Source organism: Quercus lobata, chromosome 3 (genome assembly GCF_001633185.2).
Source record: "Quercus lobata isolate SW786 chromosome 3, ValleyOak3.0 Primary Assembly, whole genome shotgun sequence".
Lineage (NCBI taxonomy): Eukaryota > Viridiplantae > Streptophyta > Magnoliopsida > Fagales > Fagaceae > Quercus > Quercus lobata.
The window spans coordinates 3,428,058-3,451,067 of NC_044906.1; the positions used below are offsets into that span (position 1 = coordinate 3,428,058).

A 23,010-nucleotide genomic window follows, 5' to 3' on the forward strand; every position below is an offset into this window, starting at 1 on the left:
GCTAGAAGGTCTTTGAAAGTTTGTTGCTATATATATATATTGCATTAGCTTTAATTTGTTGCAAAACACTTGTCTAAAGGAGCGAATGTTTCTTCTATTTGATTGATAAATTTATTGACAACTGTCTAACCATGTATGTGTTAGATTATAAAACTTTGATGCTGATATTTCTACGTATCATATGTCAACATGCTTTTCCCACAGGCCTCTCATATATGGTGTTTCTGAATTGCTCATCACTTAGAAATAAGGTACCATTTATACATTATTTTTTCTTCCTTTTCCTCAACCGTTTTTCAACTTCATTTAGCTGCATCAGTCAGTCTCTCATCAAATTCATCCAATTAAAATATCCCTTACTTTCTCTCTTACAATCACACAAACACACTAAAGAAAGTGAAATCAGTAGAAAGCATGGAAGAAGAAGAAGAAGCAATAACAAGGTCACTACTTCTCAAACAAAAGCTTGACAGTAATCATCAATGGAGCAGTACTAGTGATCATGGTGGTGTGCAGCTAAGTGAATCCTCATCAACCACAACATCTATTGTTGTGCTTAGCACTTTAGTGGCCGTATGTGGATCATTTACTTTTGGAAGTGCAGTAAGTACTATTACTATCCTTTTTTTCTTCTTCTTTATGAAACTATTAATTTCTGTCCTTTTGTAGTTAAAGGCTGAGTTGTACTTTTAGTTTAATGAACCTATTACTATCCTTTTTCCCAATCAAATTAATGGTTTATCATTTATGATTATTTTCCAGGTGGGGTATTCGTCACCATCCGAGTCTGGAATTGAGGAAGAACTTGGCCTTACTTTGGCGGAGGTTAATTTAACTAAAGTATTATTTAAATATTTTCATTACATTAACTAAATAGTATTTAGACAATGGTCTTTTAGCTTTATATACACTTCCCTTGTGGTGGTTCAAAGTTTGAACTTCATACTAATAGCTTCTCACCTAGCAAAAAATAAAAAAATAGATACGAATATTAAAACAAAGCGTCAAAGGGAGATGGAAAATTAGTTTTGGAGTGATTGTTTAATTATGTGTATATATATTAGAAAATTTTGTACATTTTGAAGATATCAAGGCTTAATTCCTAGTCCAGGTCCAAGTCTATTTCTTTATGGTGTACAAGCAAGATAAAAAGAAGATATTTTGATTTTGAGGAATTTGACCTTAATATCTTTAACAATAAATACGTAGTTATCAAAGACTTTCATTAATTGTTGATAATTGATCTAGGTCATTAGGCAGGTTGTTATGCCGAATTACATTTACTCTCTCTCTCTCTCTCTCTCACATGCTTTGTTTCTCTACAATATTTTATTTATTTATTTTTCGAATTTCACATGGTATTATGACTATTGTAAGGACTCAATTTGTGACGGCCCCAAAATAGTATTGGGTCCGCACATTTAGGGCCCAAACAATATAATTTGTAGAGCGTGGGTTTGAAAGGTTAGACCTTGGTCACCGGACGATGGTTAGTCGAGGTGTTCGTAGCGATTTGCCTAAAGAGAAGCCTGACGTGTTCATCAATCACCTATTCCGGTATATTATGTGTGGCTTTGGCCTTAAGACCTTATTTTAGGAACTTCATATCCTTATTCCTTTCCCTTTTCTAGGACTCCCTCATCTGGAAGCCCTCCCTTTTTTGGCGCACAAGTCTTTATATTATATAGCCTTTCTCGGGTGATCCTATCCCTCCACTTGTTTGTCAGGCAGGCTCCTATCTGAATACCTGTCCCTTCAGCCGCCTCTCTCTGCTTTTTGTTAGTTGCACTAACCGAAACCACACTGTTCAGGCGTCTTTTCTCATTAATATGGCTATGACGTTTGCGGGCGCGTTCAATGCGGAGGTGACATATTTACCTTGAATCACCCCCACTCTGCACCCCCATGTGGGTCCCATTCTTCTCGCCTCTCCTTCTGGGGGCGTTTTGGAGGCAGCCCTTGACAAAACGTTGCTCTTCCTTTTGAAGTTTTGGGATGTCGAGGACAGAGCCATTCTCGGCTGTGTTTCTAGGCTATTTGGCCTTCCCCTACTCGTCCTCGGCATCTACCCTCCTCGGCACGGGCCTTGGGCCTTGGTGGATAGTGGGCCGGGTCGTAAGTCCTCTAGCCCCACAACTATGTTTTAGCTTTTTTAACATAGTATTAGAACCATAACTATATCATATAAAAATAGAGAGAATAAAATATTAATGTGTGCATTAAAACTCCTTCATATCTTAAACATGACTAGATTTGGGCCTTCATTAGGAATTGAGTATTATAGAAACAATTTTAAATGATTTTAATACTATATAAAAGAACATAGAGCACAACCATTTTAAGTTAAAGCTAATTTATGAAAGAATATATATACATATATATATATATATATATATATTAATCATAGAACAATTATTTTAATATATATTTCAATATATATGAAACAATAATATAATTTGAATAATTTTAAAAGACATACTCGGTGTGTAACTTAGACTTGAAAATTTGATTAACAAGTTTTTTATTTTTTATTTTTATTTTTTTAACTTAAAATTTCTTGTTCCGCTGCTTGGTTGTACATGTTTTGAAAAGTAGATAGTCATGTTCAAGAGATTTATTTTTTATTTTATTTGATTGGAAGTCATGGACAAGAGTTGTTAACTCAGAATGTCAGTGGACTCTTAAAACACGCAGACAAACAAACAAATAAAACAAGAAGAAGAAGCCAGAGGAGCCACAACCCGTATGGAAGAGAACATTCCATTTAACGAAAGGAGTTAACAAGGAATTTTAGACAAGAAATTAAGGTTAAGCCAGTGCCTGAAATCCATCACAAAGAAGTCTTGGGAGGGAGTTAAGACTTACGAACACCAACCCAAAATTGCATGCAAAATTACAGTCACGAATGTATTGTCCACATGGGTTGTAGTTTCCAAAGATTGAGGATTAGCAGGACAAAGAGCCAATGAATTAGGGGGGCAACAGATCTAGAAGAAAGAATGTTTCTAGTGGCAAGTCTTTCATGATTTGCATAACCAAAAGAATATTTTAATCTCTGGGAGAGTTTGGCTATACTATGGCATAGGTTTGGTCTCATGTCATTTGATTGAGCTCAAGAAGCCGAGTTTAAAATACATTGGAGGTACAATTTTGGTTCACTCAGGATGTCTATGGGTCAACCTTATTGGGACCCCAAGAGCGCTAGGGCTGAAGTTAAGTTATGATTAAATCCTAATTGGAATTTTTTTTCTATCATACTTTTTGTATTCTACTTTATATTTCGCAAATTACAATTTGTTACGTATTTTATTTTATTTTTTCATTTTAAACTTTGAATATTATATAGAAAAAGTTAAATAAATCCATGATAAGTTATGAGTGGAAGATAAATGAGTGTGTTTGTGACCCCCTATTTAAGTCTCTCGAGAATTAATTTCTTAGTAGGGAAAAGAACTACTTTTTTTTTTGGGGGAGAAAGGGGTAAAGAACTACTTGATCACTTGATCTATATATGACTCCCATAGACCCAATTAAAACATGAAGAAAGAAAATGAAAAGACAAAGCGAGCATGAACTCTCTTATGGGTTGGGTTTGATCTGCCAATAGCCAGCCCAAACTGAGGCTTGGGCCAGCTCTTCGAGTATGTTGAGACCTACAAACGTTGCAATTGTATGGCTTTTCTTGTAATTCTCCTACTTCTTCGGTATGTCTTATTAGGCTGTAGAATGTAAAGTGTAGTTGTTAACACTTAATTTAAATAATATGATATTTTCAATAGAGAAGTTAAAACTTCAAACACTCATTTCTCTGACTATCAAATTATCAAAAGAAAAAAAAAATGTCAAGTGAAACTTTTTGGTGATTTTGATGGAGAAGTTGAGTTGCAGAATTTTGTATTTTTGTTTTTCTCCTTGTTTCATTCCTCGACTTAGACTAATTTTTCTTCATTTCCGTTTTCACATATGGTGCAGTATTCATTTTTTGGTTCGATATTAACAATTGGAGGAATGTTAGGTGCAATATTTAGTGGGAAAATTGCGGATTTCATTGGTAGGAAAGGTGTAAGTTATTTGATCCTCTAAACAATTTTGTCACCCATATATATAATTCTACCAACATTTTCAACTAATTAATTAGTATTAATTTATCTTGTTAAAGCAGGCAATGGGAGTTTCAGAAACATTCTGCATCCTCGGGTGGCTTGCAATAGTATTTTCAAAGGTGTAGTCTACTTTTTTTAATTTTTAACAATTCTTTCATGACCTTTTTCTTAGTTAAATTTCCTTTTTGTTAGAAATACCTATCCAAATTTATTGTGTTAGTATTAGAATTTTTTACTACAAGCCTAAATTAACCAAATTTATTCTATGGTTAAATAGAATTAATATATCTAGGAGAATAAATTTTTTAGGTGGAATCAAACAGAAGTGAATGAAATCATTGCATCTCTACCAGAAAGTGAAAAAAAGAAAAGAAAGTAATAACATAAAACCTGTGATTTAACAGGATGTTTGGTGGCTTGACCTTGGAAGATTTTTAGTGGGATGTGGAATTGGGGTTCTTTCCTATGTGGTAATTACAACTACAAAGTTTAAACTTCAAATTTAATCACTTATTCAAGTGATGCAGAATGATATTTAAAATTTCTTTTACAGGTTCCTGTTTATATTTCTGAAATTACACCCAAGAATGTCAGGGGAGCATTTACATCACTTAGTGAGGTACATGGTCTGATCATTGATTTGAATTAGTAGTCAGCTCAATTGTTTATGGGCCTATGTATTATCCACTTAGCAGTTGATGATAGGTTGTGGCAAAGCGCTCACATTTCTCATTGGTTCACTTGTCAATTGGCGCACCGTGGCTCTAATAGGTCAGTCTTGTATGGATATTAATACAATCAAAACATCACTCCATGAAGTTCGCTTGTATGTGATGACATTTTCATTTTTCAGCAATCATTCCTTGTTTAGTGCATCTGCTTGGCCTACTTTTCATTCCTGAGTCTCCTAGATGGTTGGTGAGTCCAATTCAATATATTCTTGTTTTTTTTAGGTTGGCTTGTACATGGTGCATTAATCAAGAAAAGAGAAAATTTTACTTATTCTTCTTTTTCCATGGCACTTGTCAAAGACTAAACAAGTGAAAACCATAGTTAGCATTGCAATTTTAGTTCAGGAATTAATGAAGCAGTAGTGTTTCATCACTACGCATGTTCATATGATGAGTGACGAGTGTCATTACATGCAGGCCAAATGTGGTCGCTTAAAAGAGTTTGAAGCTATGCTGCAAATCCTTAGGGGAGAGAATGCTGATATTTCTCAAGAAGCAGCTGATATCATTGTAATTTCATTTTTGTTCAAACTTCATGAAAGAGTAGCTAACATTGAAAACAAGTAATGCAATTGGCTTTCCTTGTCTTTCAGGAATATACCGAAAACCTTAGAGGGATATCTGTAGATGGAGTTCTACACCTATTCCAGGGGAAATATGCTTATTCAGTCGTGGTAAGCATTATCAATTATTCTTATGTGTTGCCTATTTCCTTCAATATCTTTTTTGGTGTCAAGAAAATTTGAAAATGTTTTAGGTTGCAGTTGGACTGATGGCTTTCCAAGAATTTGGAGGACTTAATGGGTTTTCATTTTATACAAGTTCTATATTTGAGTTAGCAGGTAAATAATGTGACTATTGCAATTTCTTATGGTTAGTTGATAGAAACAAATAACAGAGAAATGAAGACATAATAGTTGTTATGTGACAGGCTTTTCAAGTAAGATTGGCATTATAGCAGCAGCAGTTGTTCAGGTTTGGTGTAATTCTTCATATATGTGGTTTATAACTTGTTTCTCTTCCAAAATTAAGTAATCATTCCTCTGCAGATTCTAATGACAACTTTGGGAGTACTCTTGATAGATAAGTGTGGAAGACGGCCGCTTCTAATGGTCAGAGCAGAGCAAAGTTCAATTTATGCTTGTAGTTAATTGATAATCCAATACTGAATTTTGGCAATGCCTGCAGATTTCTATGGCCGGAACATGCTTAGGTTGTGTCCTCACTGGATTCTCATTCTTCTTGCAGGTTAAATATTAAGCAGACTTTATAGATATTTTTGCTGTGATTAATTATTTTAAAGTGTTACTTTATCCTAAAAAGTTGGAAATGCCACAAGCAGGATCTTCATATCGGGAAGGAGATCATTCCCATTTTGGTGCTTATTGGTGTGTTGGTAATGCAACCTAACCATAAGGAAACTTTTTCATTTTTTTTTTTAATTGAAATACCGGAAGAAATGTTTTACTTTCCCCCTATTTTTCTCAAAAAAAGAGAGAGAAAAATCTAAAAGTTTTGGCTCGAGTAAGTCACAGTAAGAACTTGAGTTAATGAGCATAAAGTTTTAATGTGTTGCTTGCCCAGTTGTGTATTGATTATATGATTATGCAATTAGGTATACTTGGGCTCTTTTGAGCTAGGCATGGGAGGAATACCATGGATTATTATGTCTGAGGTTTGGCCACCTTTGTTAAGCTTCATTTTTCTACTCCATAGCTATTACAAATTTAAGCTAGAGTGTGACATTTCAGCAATGCATTAGCTTGAAATTAATTAATGTTTTTTTCCCCTCAGATATTTCCAATAAACATAAAGAGTTCAGCTGGAAGCCTTGTGACATTGGTCAACTGGATGAGTTCTGGGGTTGTATCTTATGCTTTCAACTATGTACTTGAGTGGAGCTCGGCAGGTGATGCAAACTTCATCTAGACCATATATATAGTCTGCACTATTTTTTTTTAATTAATTTAATGATGGTTTTGGGCAAATCATTTCAGGGACATTCTTCATATTTGCAGTCATATGTGGTATGGGAATTATATTTATTTATAAGCTGATTCCAGAGACGAAGGGGCGTACACTTGAAGAAATCCAAGCATCTTTTACTCATATCCATCAATAAGAAATTTTTTTTGATATATGGCATCCATCATCAATGTATATAATCACAATCTGATAAGTTTGAACTTTGAGAATGCAATCACACAAGGACAATAGCCTTTAGGCCAACCAACACTTCTTGTCATCTTCAAGATCTGAATTGTATACAAATATACAAGAAGGCTAGAGCAATGGGCCCCTTCAAACTTATGTTGGGTGAATGAAGTCCAACTTGAGTTTGGTGAAAGAGGTATGAGGAATTGTGCTATAATGAAAGCTTGAATGCAAAAATGGACTGTAAAAATGAAATCAGAAAACAAAAATTGGCTCACTTGGGTCACATGAAAAAGAATGTAATCGTCCATAAAGAGATTTCCAACCGAAGTGTCCTGGCCTTGCTCATAATGTTTACTTGGGCTTCAAGGTCGGACACATTTTCAAACCAGGAAATAGAGCTCATTCATCTGTTTCGTCTCTATAGACATCCACTGACTTGGGCCTTAAAGTCTAATGTGTAGTCGATGAGAGTTTTCTATATCCATTCATGGAATTCAACCCAGAAATTCTTGGCTAATTAATGATTTCATTTTCACTTTCATTACTTTTGATCTGTGATAAATTACCAACACATATATGATTTTGTTGGACTTGAGTCTGACAGGCCACCCAACCATTTTGTTTGTAGAAAATTGGTTCTCAGATCTTCATTTCCGACATGAAAATTGGTTTTTTTTTTTTTCACAACTATGAACTTGTGAAAAAAAAATTTCTTTTTTGTTTTCTCCCTCTATTGGTAGACTTCATTAACCTAGTTCGTGACACTCAAGGAGGATCACGATGATGACAGATTCCATGGGTTGTGTTTAACTAAAATATATAACCAAGAGTGCGTAGGGGTTGGGTTGGGTTAAGGAGCTTTTTCAGTTCAACCCATCATGAGTGGTTGAAAAAAATCTCAATCCAATCCATGTGGGTTGGGTTGGACAGTTTTTAATTTTAATTTTAAAAAAACAAACAAACTAAGCATTAGAACAATAGCAATTAGCACTTAGGAGAGTTTGCTTCTCCTGTAACTCCATTCAATATCTTTTGATTGAATGTAAATTTTAAAAAATCTACTATTGGATTAAATTCTCTTACTGTATACTTCATGTTTGCAAAACTACTAGAAAATCAAAGATCAATAACTATGTCATCAATTAAATGTTTAAATTTCAAGTTTTTATAGTCTAAAATTATGCATAAAAAATAAATTTATAGATCGAATAGTAAATAACATCCAATTGATATGAAATTTGATATATGGGTTAAGAACATAAAGAACATTTAATTCAGCAATTAGATTTTTAAAATATATAATATTGTTAAATTCTTTAGTAGGGATTGTAACCTTAGACTACGACAAAGTTTGTTGTTAAATTTTGTCATTTTACAAAATAATAGCCTACATATTTATTGTAAGATCCAAATAATATATAATATCTTTTTATAATGCCTAATATATAATATCCTAATATATTGTAACATGTTTGATAGATATTCAAAAAAATTCCATTATGTTCCAACTAGTGGTCAATGTTAAGTACAATTAGTATTGTACTAATATGAGTACAACCTTAAAATTTCAATTACTTAAAAGTTTATAAATCTGAATTTTCAATCACTTTTTACAATTCTAAACCACATCAAGCTCACTTGTGCATTAATATTTTGATCTTAGCATATCCCATATTAAAAATATATATATATATATATATATATATATATATAAATATATCAAAGCAAATAAGGAGTATAACATACCATGTTAGAAAGTATGAAGTAGAAAATAAAGAGCAAAGAGAAAACAAAGAAAATTAATATATTTTGGATTTAAAGGCAAATACCCATAATAGAGTCCTTAATGACTTTTTAAAACTTTAGGATATCATATATTCTCTTGTTATTAAATAAGAGATTTAGAGTCTAAATTCCGCCTACATATAAAATCAATTAGTCTTGACTTAATGATAAAGAACAATCATTATATAGCATATATCATATGTTGAAATTTTATCGTATCTAATATTTTATGTATTATATATATTTTATGTATTACAACGAACTTATTGAAGAGTATTAATTAATTAGAGCACTTGACTACATCCTTTGATTTTTATTATAAAAAAGTTATAGCAGACTAAATCCTAGATTAATAATAAATGAATCACAGTTATAATACTTGACAACAACTAAAGTAGCATTTTGATTAAATTATTTAAATTTAAGTTGGATTAGATTCAATGATCCAAAATTAATTAGAGTTATTAACAATGAGCTCTCCAGCTTCTAATCTAGAGGCATATTGTCAAGAGAAGCAGTGAAATTAACTTTATAAAATGATGGGTTAGGGTCCCATTCTCTCATTACCTGTATATTGATCCTTTTTCTTTTTAATATCATTCTTATTGGGTCAAACTTTTACAACTTTGGTAGAGATTTATTAATTTATTTATTTTTTTGGCTCTTAGCGGTGAAGACAAGGGAATCTACCCCAAATACAAACCCCCCCAGAAAAATAGGCCATTTATTGATAAATTCATTGACAACTGTCTATTCATGTAAGTGTTAGATTATAAAACTTTGATGCTGATATTTCTATATCATATATGTCGGAATGCTCTTTACATAAAAAGTCTTTTCATCTCACAAGTCTCTATAGTGGTGCTGAATTGCTCATCACTTTGAAATAAGGTGCTATTTGATACATTTTTTTTCCTTTTCCTCAATCTTTTTTCAACTTCTTCCGGCTGATTCAGTCAGTCTCTCATCAAATTTATCCCATTGAAATATCCCTTACTTTTCATCTCACATAAGAAAGTGATTTTAGTAGAAAGCATGGAAGAAGAAGCAGCAACAACAAGAGGGTCACTACTTCTCAAACAAAAGCTTGATAATAATGATCAATGGAGCAGTAGTGATCATGGTGGTATGCAGCTAAGTGAATCCTTATCAACCACCACACCTATTGTTGTGCTTAGCACATTAGCGGCCGTATGTGGATCATTTACTTTTGGAAGTGCAGTAAGTACTATTACTATCCTTTTTTTGATGAACCTATTACTATCCTTTTTTAGTTAAAGGTTTTGTTGAATTAATAAGTTGAGTGGTAAAATGTATTGCATACATATGGTGATAATGGGGGAAGCATATTGATGGACGATTCGAGTTTGGGTTTGGGGTCTCTTTTCTTTTGGTTTAGTACCTTTAGGTATGTTTGGTTTCTCTATACTAGTTAATTGCAGGAACCAGGAAACGTTCCTTCTTCCTTGGTGGTATGGGATCGCCATCATTGTTGAAGTTTGGGTATATATATATAATTTGATAGTTGGGTAAAATATTTGGACCTTGAACGTCTTCATTAGAAATATCATAATATGTTAATTGAGCTTTTTTAACACGGAGTGCTTGTTTGAAATGCACTTATAAGCCACCTTATTGCTTACTATTTTTCTACTATCTGTAGATCTCATGTGAATTATTTACTTATCTTATTAACTTTTATTTATTTTTTCTACTATTTGCGAGTCTCATGTAAGTCACTTTCTTTTTTTATTTAACTTTTACCTTTTATTTATGATATTTTCAGTAAAAAGTTAAATAAGCTGTTTTTAAACATATACTTAAGCTTGGGTATTGAGTATTTAGATTTTGTTATGTATTTTTTTTTTTTTGGTGTGTCCGGCCCAAATTAATGCTTAGTTTCTATATATTTATGTGGGTTAAGAAATTCTATATATATTTTCCAGGAATAAAAAATTTAAATATTGTTATGGGAAAATTATACTTCCAATTCCAAACACTTGAGGTAAGTTTGGCTTTGATCCCTTCAATTCAAAATTTTGAATTTGATCATTAAATTATAAACCTGACAATTTAATATCTTTATTACTTTTCAAATCAAAATTTATTTTTTGTGTATGTATATGGCCAAATATATAGCATTTTAAATAATAAATAATACATTGTTGTGCCATTAGTGATCTCTCTCTCTCTTTTTCTCTCTCTCTCTCTCTCTCCCCTTATTTGATTAAATTACTAATTTAATCTTCATACATTGAACTTTTTTTTTTTGTTTACTCAAAAAAAAAAAAAGCTCAATTTAGACTCTTAACTATTAATTAAGTCAATTTAGAGTTTCAACATTTAAAATCAAGTCAAAATCATCCATAATTCTCATCTCTATTTAACTTTTAAGAGAAGTAATAGTCATTTTTCAAAAAAGGAGAGAAGTAATATTTTTTTTTTTTTTTTTTTTTTTGAGGAAGAAGAGAAGTAATAGTTAAAAATGATTTAATTTTGTAACTTTTACACTTCCCACAATAACCTTTTATTGTATGCTTCATTCTTGTTAAAAATTAAACAAAGAGAATATTTAAGGATCAAATTGAAATGATTTTGAAAGTTAATGGATTAAATTACTAAAAAAAATAATTAATGGACCAGATTGAGCTTCCCCTAATAATTGGAGGACCAAATTAGTAATTTAACTCTCTCTTTTTCTGTCCTCTCTCTTCTCTCTGTCTCCCTCCTACAATCGAGGCCCACAACACACCCATGCCCACTAATGGCTCTAACGAGATTGGCAAAGTTCCCTAACAAAACGTGGAGCTAACAACAAAGGATCCAAATTATCAGTATTACAAAGGCTTTCTGGGCCTGATTATAAAAAAAGGCTTTCTTGGCCCATTAAAGTTGTAATTTTAGTTTAATGGGTACTATAAAGATGAACCCATTATTTGGTAAAGGAAATTCATTTTCCAATCAATAGTTTTTGGTTTTTGGTGTTAGAATAATGGTTAAACGAATAAATTTATTGTTTCCTAACCACGTTAGTATTTGAAAAAAGTCATAGTTTATCATGGTATTATACTACTATAGAAGTTCTTTCCTACTCAAGCTAATGATTTATCATTTTTGATTGTTTTGTAGGTGGGATATTCTTCACCATCCGAATCTGGAATTGAGGATGACCTTGGCCTTACTTCAGCGGAGGTTAAGTTTAACTAAAGTAGTATTTAAACAGTTTATTACATTATCTAAATAGTATTTAAATAGACAATGCCTTTAGTCTTTATACACATTTATCTTGTGGTGGTTCAATGTTTGGATTTCACACTGATAGATTCACTTAGCCAAAAAAAAACAGTTTTTGAGTGATTGTTTATATATATATATATATATATATATAAGAAATTGTTAGAAAATTTTGTACATATTAAAGATATCAATGCTCAATTTCTTGTCAAGACTCAAGATCCGTCCAATTCCATTTGGTGTGTAATCAAGAGAAATAGAGCTTCTTTCAATTCCAAAGAACTTGGCCTTGATATCTTTAACCATAAATATGTAGTTATCAAAGTTTTTTCTTGTTGTTGATGTAGGCAGGTTGTTATTCTAAATCACACAATCTCTCTCTCTCTCTCTCTCTCTCTCTCTCTCTCTCCATTTATTTTATTTATTTTTCTCGATTTTCACATGGTATCATGGCTATGTTGTATCTTTTTTAACATAGTATTAGAAAAATACGAGTTGGGGTTCAAAAAAGCATCATGATAGATGTTGTCAACCACTTGGAGATTGATATCTTAAGAGGGTAATGAGCCTTGGAGGATCGATCAAAAAGGCCTGAGATTAGTTTTTTTTTTTTTTTTTTTTTTTTTTTTGAGAGAAAGGTAAGAAATAGATGAGTCATTAGTTAGTAATTCTAATAAAAAAATTAAATTAAAATCTTCATTTTGGTTTTTTTTTTGGGGGGGGGTGGGGGGGTGGGTGGGTGTGGAAGATGAACAAACCATAGTGTCTTAATAGCTGCAATCAACCTGAATAGTGTAGGGCGTGTCGTATGAGTCATGAGCATGAACTCTTTTATGGGTTGGGCTTAATTTGCCAGTAGCTAGCCCAAGCTAGTATGCTCTTCAAGTATGTTTAAGACCTACACCCATTACAACTGTATGGTTTTTCTTGTCAAGAAACTTATAACTCAATTGAAAGTTTATCCTATTTCTATTAGGTGCACAATTTTGTTATTTGTTTTTCTGCCTGATTCATTCCTTGATTTAGATTCATTTTTCCTCATTTCTGTTTTCACATATGGTGCAGTATTCAATTTTTGGTTCAATATTGACAATTGGAGCAATGTTAGGTGCAGTATTTAGTGGGAAAATTGCGGATTTCATTGGTAGGAAAGGTGTAAGTTATTCAATACACTAAATAATTCTGAAACCTCTAAATTTTCAGTTTCACAATCTAACAACATTTTCAACTAATTAATATTAGTTTATCTTGTAAAACAGGCAATGGGAGTTTCAGAAACATTCTGCATCCTCGGGTGGCTTGCAATAGTATTTGCAAAGGTGTAATCTGCTTTTCTTTTTTCCATTTTAACACTTCTTTTAGGACCTTTTCCTCTATTTAAATTTTATTTTTGTTAGAAACGCCTGTCCAAATTTATTGTGTTAGTATTACAATTTTTGTATTACATGCCTAAATTAACCAAATTTATTCTATGATTAATTTAGGGTTCATATATCTAGGAGAAAAAGCATTTTTCTCTCTTTATTTTTGGGGCAGTTCACAATTAAAAACCGAACAATTTTTCCCATTTAAGTGTTGAAAACGAGAAAATACCCCCAATTATTAAATTATCTATTAAATCCTAATAGAATATTTTGATTCTTGAAATATTCCATTGTTCCCTACCAATGTCTTTTGACTCTTATGAGTACGCTATTATCTTTCAAATCCCATGATGCTTTCCTTTTTTGGTGTCTTCTGACTAGCTGTGCTCCTCTCCTCAGGCTATTTGTGTCGACGTCCTCTAACCACTATTTGTCACTGACTGTCATACCATTGTCATTTTTCTTGCATATGCCATCTTCTGGTGATTGTTCCTCTACCATTTTCCTTTGTCCACCAATGCAGTTTTTCTCCAACATCCCGTCATTACTAACATTAACTACCTCACATGTTCCATTGTACATCGTGCCTGGTTCATTCAATGTCCAATATGGTCCTATATGGTCACACTTTCCTTCATGATCCCACATTTCAAATTCAAGATATCTTCAAGCTTTCACATTGAGTTTAAAGGAAGTTGCTAGAGATATTTATCCAGATTATTGTACTTACTACTTATATTATGATGCTTATATTGCAAGCCTAACTTGTACTATACTCTAGGTCATTTTATGTTTAGCCTAGGGTTAATCTCAATGGGCTCATTATAATATATAGTTTAATATAATAAAGGTGTAGAATCTCAAGGCTTTTTGCTGTGGATATCAGCCACCAAGTTAAAGGATGTTAATTTTTGTACTCTCTCTCTCTTTCTCTCATAATCCCAACATCAATTCTAACACCTTTTCTTTTCACTTATGTTTGATTATTTGCAGCCTACATTCTTTCCCCAATTTTGAAGAATAGCTTTGGGTTTAACATTAGAAGAAGTCATATTTAATTCATTGTGTTTGTTTGAATTTCAAGCTCAAATTCTAGATATACTTCAAAACATGTCACCAAGTAGGATATTTGCAATACTTGTTGTTCTTTTGGGTATAATTTCACAGTTTACAGGCTATCTGATTGTAAATGATTATATAAGGATCAAATAATAAAAAGACATAATTAAAGATAAAAAGTGAAGGCTGGGTCAGGAACCATAGTGGATAATTAATTGTTTAGGTGGAATCAAACAAAGGGGAATGATATTAAAAAGTAGAAAAAAGGACATAACATAAAATTTGTGATTTAACAGGATGCTTGGTGGCTTGACCTTGGAAGATTTTTGGTGGGATGTGGAATTGGGATTCTTTCTTATGTGGTAATTATGATTACAAAGTTTGAACATCAAATTTGATCATTTATCCAAGTGATGAAGAATGATTTTTAAAAATTCTTTTACAGGTTCCTGTTTATATTGCTGAAATTACACCTAAGAATGTTAGGGGATCATTTACATCACTTAGTCAGGTAGATGGTCTGATCATTGATTTGAATTAGTAGTTAGCTTCATCGTTTATGTGCCTGTGTATTATCCACTTTTCAGTTGATGATAGGTTGTGGCAAGGCTCTCACATTTCTTATTGGTTCTCTTGTCAATTGGCGCACCTTGGCTCTAATAGGTTGGTCTTGTATAGTTGTTAATCAATCAAAACAAAGCTCCATGAACTTGGCTTGTATGTGACATCATTTTCATTTTTCAGGAATCATTCCGTGTCTAGCACATCTGCTTGGCCTATTTTTCATTCCTGAGTCTCCTAGATGGTTGGTGAGTCCAGTTCAATGTATTCTTGATTTCTTTTTCAGGTTGGCTTTTACATGGTGCATTAACCAAGAAGGGAGCAAATTTTGCTTATTCTTCTTTTTCCTGGTACTTGTCAAAGCTGAAAACAAGTGAAAACCAAATTTAACATTGTAATTCTAGTTTAGGAATTAATGAAGCAATAGTGTTTCATCACTATGCATATTCATATGATGAGTAATGAGTCTCATTACATGCAGGCCAAATGTGGACGTTTAGAAGAGTTTGAAGTTAGGCTGCAATTCCTTAGGGGAGAAAATGCTGATATTTCTCAAGAAGCAGCTGATATCATTGTAAATTTTTTTTGTTCAAACTTCATGAAGGAGCAGCTAACATTGAAAACAAGTAATGCAATTGGCTTGCCTCGTCTTTCAGGAATATACTGAAAACTTTCGATGGATATCTGAAGATGGAGTTCTGCACCTATTCCAGGGAAAATATGCTTATTCAATCATAGTAAGCACTATCAATTATTCTTACGTGTTGCCTATTTCCTTCAATATCTTTTGTGGTGTCAAGAAAATTTGAAACTGTTTTAGGTTGCAGTTGGGCTGATGGCATTTCAAGAATTTGGAGGACTTAATGGGTTTGCATTTTATACAAGTTCTATATTTGAGTCAGCAGGTAAATAATGTGACTATTGTAATTTCTTATGGTTAGTTGAAAGAAACAAATCATAGAGAAATGAAGACATAATAGTTGTTTTGTGACAGGTTTTTCAAGTAAGATTGGGACTATATTAGCAGCAGTTGTTCAGGTTTGTAATTCTTTTTATATATGGTTTATAACTTTCTTCTTTTCTGAAATTCAGCAATCATTCCTCTGCAGATTCTAATGACAACTTTAGGAGTACTCTTGATAGATAAGTGTGGAAGACGACCACTTCTAATGGTCAGAGCTGTGCAAAATTCAATATATGTTTGTAGTTAATTGACAATCCAATACTGAATTCTGCCAATGCCTGCAGATATCTGCGACTGGAGCTTGCTTAGGTTGTGTCCTCACTGGATTCTCATTCTTCTTGCAGGTTAAATATTAAGCAGACTTTATAAATATCTATAATGTGTTTAATTATTTTTAAATTATTACTTCATCCTAAAAAGTTGAAAATTTCATAAGCAGGATCTGCAAAGAGGGAAGGAGCTCATTCCCATTTTGGTGCTTATTGGTGTGTTGGTAATGCAAACTAACTATAAGGAATTTTTTTTTTTCATTTTTTTAAATTTAAATACCAGAAGAAAGGTTTTACTTTCCTCCTATTTTTTTTTTCAAAAAAAAAAAAGAATAAAAAAGAAAAATCTAAGATGGGAATTTCTGCAGTAGTTTTTTCTACTACATTAAGCAAGTTGTAAGCAATTTCAAATAAATCAAAGTAATTAAAGCCAAAGTCCTAGCAAGTTGACCTTATTGCTCCCAAAACAAAGAGTCACTGGTCAGGCCTTGGCAGCAATGCTTGCCTATATCTTAAAACGTCAACTGCTGTGCAATACACATCTGATTAACAACCAAGATCCATTTTTGTTTGCTTTATCTCTCCCATGCCTTAAACATACAACATTTGCTAGGGAACACAAAGTTTTGGCTCGAGTAAGTCACAATGGGAACTTGAGTTATTGAGCAATTGAGCATAAAGTTTTCATGTGTTACTTGTCCAGTTGTGTATTGATCATATAATTATGCAATTAGGTATACTTGGGCTCTTTTGAGCTAGGCATGGGAGGAATACCATGGATTATTATGTCTGAGGTATGACCACTTTTGTTAAGCTTCATTTTTCTGCTCCATAACTATTACAAATTTAAGCAAGAGTGTGACATTACAACAAGACATTAGCTTGAAATTAATTAATGTTTTTGTTCCCCCCCCCAGATATTTCCAATAAATATAAAGGGTTTAGCTGGGAGCCTTGTCACATTGGTCAGCTGGACTGGTTCTTGGGTTGTTTCTTACACTTTCAACTATTTATTTGAGTGGAGCTCAGCAGGTGATGCCTCTTATAATCAAACTTCATCTAGATTATATTGTATACACTAATTTTTTAAAATGAATTTAATGATGGTTTTGGGCAAATCATTTCAGGGACATTCTTCATATTTGCAGTTATATGTGGTGTGGGAATTTTATTTATCGGTAAAATAGTTCCAGAGACTAAGGGGCGTACACTAGAAGAAATACAAGCATCATTTACTCATATCCAGCAATAATTTTTTTTTTTTTTTGGTGTTATATGTCATCAATCATCAATGTATATCACAATTTGATAAGTTTGAAAATGCAATCACATAAGGACAATAGCCTTTTAGGACAACTACCACTTCTTGTCATTTTCAAGGTTTGAATATATAAATATACAAGAAACTTAGAGGCTTAGAGCAATGGCCCAACTGCTCTTATATTCTAATAGCCCCCTCAAACTTATGTTGAGAGAATGGAGACCAGCTTGAGTTTGGAAGCCAATGCACGAAAACATCCCAGTGAAAGAGGTATGGAGAATGGTGTCATAAGAAAAGCACAAATGCAAGAATGAGTTCACAACGCAAAAATTAGCTTGAAAGAACGTAGTAAAAAAGCCAACTTTAGAGGTCAAGGTCATCCCTCGTTAATGGTCAAACCACTGTTAACTAGGTTTGACCTTTTTCTAATTTATTATTAATTTTCCAAACCTTAAAAACATGTTTCAATTTGGGTGCATTATGAATTGGTATGTGTCCATAATGCGAAGCATAATATAAGGTGAAAATTTTAAATTGTTTGGTTCCATAGATTTATTAATGAAAACCAAAACATTTATCATCATTGCGCTATTAGATGCTTCGCTCATGGAAATTACCTTGCTCAAGCTTCACTCAACTAGACCATTACGCGAAACTTAAAATGCCTCAAACAGAAAGATTGATCGAACTTTGTGTGATATTTGCTCGAGTAATCATAAAAATCGAACTTCACTCAATCGGTGAGACACTTGCTCATGGCCAAGCCTATGAACTTTGCATAAAGGCTTGGTCATAAGTTAGGTTGTCACACTTGAATTCAGCATGTTTTCTGCCCATATCTGCATATAACCTAATGATATCAGGCACATACCGTTTGTGGCTTATTCTAATAGTAGGTTATTTTATGTTACAAAATAACAGTATGTTATGCGAAATATAAATAGAAAAGATATTTACACATGGAACACAAAGATTTACGTGGTTCAGCTTTAACTCTATATCCACGGATAGTGTCTAACAGAAAATTTCACTAAGGAAATAGGAGATTACAAAATAGCACAAATGCTTGGGACAAGAGAATCTTTAACTTCTCTACACTGATGCCACGGCTTAAACTCTATAAAAACCAATTAAACAAAGCCACACATATACATACACAGTGACACAGCAAAAAGGAACCCTTGGTTAATTCCTGACCAGTTTGGCGAGTGCCAAGGAGGGACCCTCCTAGGCTAATTCTTCAATGTCGCTCTTGTCACTTTCCCTCTTACCACTGCTATTGGCTTCAAGTTTCTTGGATCCCCTCCTTCTAATATATAAAAGTGCCCCAACAAGTCAAGAAGAAAATTTTGTATTATTCAAACCTGATGAAAAAACTTAAAAAAAAAAAAGTGATATGGAATGAATTTAATTTTTGAGTTTGTGGTGATTGGGATGTGAGTGCCAAAAGGGTAATGTGAACAAGCACAATACTTGAACTTTCTTTTTTTCCCTCTCTCAATGCTAGTATATGTACAAAAACGGGTAGAAGTCTAAAAAGAAGAACTCCAATTTATACATATGATAAATTTAAATTTTTTATCATGCCAATTTAAATCCGATAATCAAACCCACACTTTCATTTCATTGGATTCCCCTGCCCAAAAAATAAAATAGAACATCAAGACTTGTAAATTGTAATAGCAAGAAGAAAGATGATGACTTACAGGTAAAGAAGTCGAAACATTCCTCGAACTAAATTCTTTAGAATCAGCCATACATCCTACAAGTCTTTGGATGGGGTTTCCTCACTAGAGTAGCCTACTCCACTTGGTCCAGCCCCGCCATCCTCATACGACTTTGCTTATTTCTGCTACCTTCTATGGTTGAATCATAAAGATCATGGCGGAGATCACCCAGATCCTCATGGTGTCCTGTTCTTCAAATTCTTGGTAACTATCCCTCTTCCCTCAGTGAATGGATTCAAGTGTCTTGGAATTTGATACTATCCTTGCACTATATAAAAGTTCACCAACAAGACATCAAGAAAAATTTGTATTACTCCAACCAGATTTAAAAAAAAAAAAACTAAAAAAGAAAAATAATATAGTATGATTTTAATTTTTGAGTTTTGGTTGATTTTGAAGTGAGTGTCAACAGGTAATTCTAAAGTACAACTAGCACAATACTTTGAAGTAAACAATTAAAAAAAGAAAAAGAAAAAAAGATAGCATATGTCCTTGAAAAAAAAAATTGATGATGACTTGTAAAGTATAAGAAAAAAGATGATCACTTACTGGCAACAAAGTTGAAAATTTCCCTTTGACTAAAATCCTCAGAATCAGTCATAAATTCCCCGACTTTATAAATTCACTTTGGCTGTGGTTCATCATCAGAGTAGCCTTCTCCACCAGGTCCAACCCCATCATCCTCATCATACCTTCGCTTATTTCTGCTACCTTCTGAGGCTGAATCGTCAGGATCATGATCCTTAGAGAGCATGCTGCTGTAGATGCCTTGGTATATTTCTGAGCTATGCAACTTCGTGTTCTTCTGGTTGATATTGTTGTAATTTAAGCTTGCAGGTATTTCTGCATTTACAAACAAGGTTGCTCTTATTGAAACGCCACTTTTGATCCTTGGAATTGGGATGACTGTGTGCCCATTGACATTCAACGAGTTACTTCCATGCCGTGATTTTTCTTATGTAAAAGAATTTGCTGTTTTTGGAAGTTTCTAGAAGAGAAGACCTAGAGAGACATTCCCTTCCACCACTACAAGATTCCACATAACCTGTTGCTAAAGATTTGTCAACATTATAGTAAAGGACTAGCTAGAAAGCTTGTTGTTATGCTAACTTATTAACTTCCTACTACTACCTATGTACATATATACATACTTTTAACATACTGAATTTTATTGTATATTCAGGTTGGGGAATATGACTACAAGTGAGACCAGAGTGATCTGTGTGCTGCAGCGGTAGTTCAGGTTTTGGATGTTGGTTGTGTGGTGGCAACCTTCTCTACTTACCTCCTTCCCTTGGATATACTATAAGAAAACTGAGTTGTGATTGAAATGAGAATCGTATATATTGATTGAATCAATCTATACATATATATACACCAAAAGACCTAAAACAGAGTTGTAACTAACTTAACAAACCTATACACGTGTGAACAGGGACTAACAGACTTAACAGACAATTACACGTGAGCCACTAAACTAACTTTAGTTATATACAAAACTACAAGTAGTTCACAGTACACTTCTACTCTGTCGTTTAGATACATTTATGCTACTCTTGATTTCCTTCAACTGTGTAATGCAAGATTCAGTCCTTTGATGATCATTCAATCCTTCAATCTTCATATCTACTACTCTTGCGCTTGCTATTGTATCATCAGATTGCCTTGCTTGGTCTGATGCACTGTGTTGCAGCCTGAGCTGCACTGGTGTGGCAGCTGATGTTGCACCTGCTGCAGAACTTGTTTTACTTTTACCATCTTGCCTTTGACATATACAAACAATGTCCTTTGCTCCCAGAGATGGGAATGAGAAACAAATTCAATTTGCATTGAGAGCAAGGATTTGGTGCAATGATCTCTGCTTTAGCCACAAAACAGCTGCCATACCCCAGTAGTTTCTAGAGATGGTTCACTGTCCAAGGTTGTTGTGTGGCATGAGAATGGTACCTTTCCACCCTAAAATTATTTGTTTATGTTGAATTGATTGGATGGGAAATGTAAATCCAGATGCAACTATAAACATAAGCACCTAGTTTTCAGTATGTTTTTCATGATATCTGGAGGAGTTCAGGATATATGTCTGGTGTGGCTGCCAACTCTCAATCAGTTTTCTGTGCTGCTGTTCCTGATCGCTGAAGAAGCGAATATTTGATCTCATGCAATTCAAAAAGGCTTACTACTTGTAAGATAGCTCAGGGTTTCTCTAATTTCTTGAAGACGTAGTGCAAAAGAATGTTTGCTCCTGGACAGCAAGGAACCTTTCCTTTGCAGGATGGCTCCAGTTCTTTACAGCCTTTAGGTTTAACTGGGGTCCAGCATCTTCATATTCCCAAAGAATTTTATCAAGGCTATGGAAAAGAAAAGGAGCTTTAGGGGGCTAAAGTATCTTGGGATGTTGTATGCAAGCCAAAAGAGAAGGTGGTTTAGGTTTGAAAGAGGTGCAAGAATGGAACTAAGAAACCATAATGAGACATATATGGAATCTCTTTGCTAAGGCAGGCTCAATTTAGGTAGCTTGTGTTAAATAAAACCTTTTGAAATACAAGAGTTTCTGGTTTGTTAACATTCCTCAAGTAGCGCTCAGGAGTCAGGGATAGGCGGAAATTCTAAATCTTAGAAGCATTGTCAGGACATAAGCAAATAGCAATAGACAAGTGAAGAGATGATCAAGAAATAGGTATTGGCAAATTGACGTTTATAGCATTTCCTTCACAAATCACGTGCCTCCCTCTTATACCCCAATTTTGCTGCCTTTGTTGCTTCTAGCCTGGCCGCATTAGCTTCTGCTTTAAGGGGAGTTATTTTTATTTTTTATTTTTGTTATGGATTCGGCCCATTTGTAGCAATACATTCTCTTCTCGTTATAAGCTTTATTTTGTTGAACTTGAAAATTTTTTGTTGTAAGTACTATAAATAAAAATAAAAATTAATTAAGATAGTAAGTGTTGTAAGATTTATAAATAATAACAAAAATAAAATAAATAATAAATATGTTGGCAAAAATAATTTTTGCAGAAACCTTCCCATTTATTACAAAAAAAAAAAAAAAATTCACTTTCACAAAAGGAGATAGAAAAGTAGAAATTAAACCCCTAAAACAAAATCAAAAGTGGAGGTTCCAATCGAAAGTCCAAACTTCCACTTTTGTTCTCGTTGTCTCAATGATTATACACCTCAGAGTTAGAAGAATAAACCCATTTGAATTCAGGTCTACAAATCGCTCCCCTCTCAAATCTCTTACAAAACCCATCTCCACCCCCGAAAAAACCCAAACCCAAACCCAAAAGCCCGGCGAAAATGGCCAACTGGCCTTAAAATCATGACTATCTAGTTAGTAGGCTCTCTTTAGAAACATATTCCGTTTATAGCATCTCGAGCCTTAGAGGCTCGATTTTGGCCTCAAAATCGAGCCTTTAAGCCTCGGTTTTGTATTGTGATCTAGCCTGTACGGGGTGGAATTGTCCAGCTGGAATCGAGTCTTTAAGACTCGATTTCCATGTGCAAATCGAGTTTCTAAGACTCGATTTTCACGTGGATATCGAGTCTTAGAGACTCGATTTCCAGCTGGAAAACGAGTCTCAAAAACTCGATTTTTGAGTACAGTTACTCTCTTGTTTTAATCGTGTCTGATATCTGGTCATGTCTTGGTCCCACAGTTCAGCTGGTTTTGTCTAGTCTGGGGTTTCTCAGGAGTCAGCCTTTGCAGTTTGCACATGCTCACTCATTGCAGGTATACATTCAGTTGTCTGGCTTATAGGTACACACATGCTAGCACCCACATCCTTCCTCTCACTC

General features: G+C 33.5%; 2 protein-coding genes across 4 annotated transcripts; both read left to right on the plus strand.

The window, feature by feature from the left end:
• Positions 1-373: 373 nt before the first annotated feature.
• On the plus strand, positions 374-7,497 carry LOC115982871 (sugar transporter ERD6-like 5). Of its 3 annotated transcripts, XM_031105606.1 has the most exons (18): positions 374-603; positions 763-825; positions 3,973-4,062; positions 4,163-4,222; positions 4,508-4,573; positions 4,657-4,722; positions 4,799-4,874; positions 4,957-5,021; positions 5,252-5,344; positions 5,428-5,508; positions 5,592-5,676; positions 5,766-5,809; positions 5,884-5,946; positions 6,023-6,082; positions 6,177-6,230; positions 6,450-6,509; positions 6,629-6,743; positions 6,832-7,497. In XM_031105606.1, exons 1-18 carry the CDS (start codon positions 415-417, stop codon positions 6,954-6,956), a joined length of 1,455 nt encoding a protein of 484 aa, XP_030961466.1. In that variant the 5' UTR covers positions 374-414; the 3' UTR covers positions 6,957-7,497. The 3 variants fall into 3 exon arrangements, with proteins under 3 accessions (XP_030961466.1, XP_030961468.1, XP_030961467.1); XM_031105608.1 differs by lacking the exon at positions 5,252-5,344 and having other exon boundaries at positions 4,160-4,222; XM_031105607.1 differs by lacking the exon at positions 3,973-4,062.
• Positions 7,498-9,811: 2,314 nt separating this feature from the next.
• On the plus strand, positions 9,812-17,479 carry LOC115982873 (sugar transporter ERD6-like 5). Its single transcript, XM_031105609.1, has 18 exons — positions 9,812-9,997; positions 11,906-11,968; positions 13,076-13,165; positions 13,270-13,329; positions 14,730-14,795; positions 14,879-14,944; positions 15,021-15,096; positions 15,178-15,242; positions 15,476-15,568; positions 15,651-15,731; positions 15,815-15,899; positions 15,989-16,032; positions 16,104-16,166; positions 16,243-16,302; positions 16,398-16,451; positions 16,962-17,021; positions 17,145-17,259; positions 17,355-17,479. The coding sequence occupies exons 1-18, from the start codon at positions 9,812-9,814 to the stop codon at positions 17,477-17,479; spliced, it is 1,452 nt and encodes a 483-aa protein (XP_030961469.1).
• Positions 17,480-23,010: the final 5,531 nt, after the last annotated feature.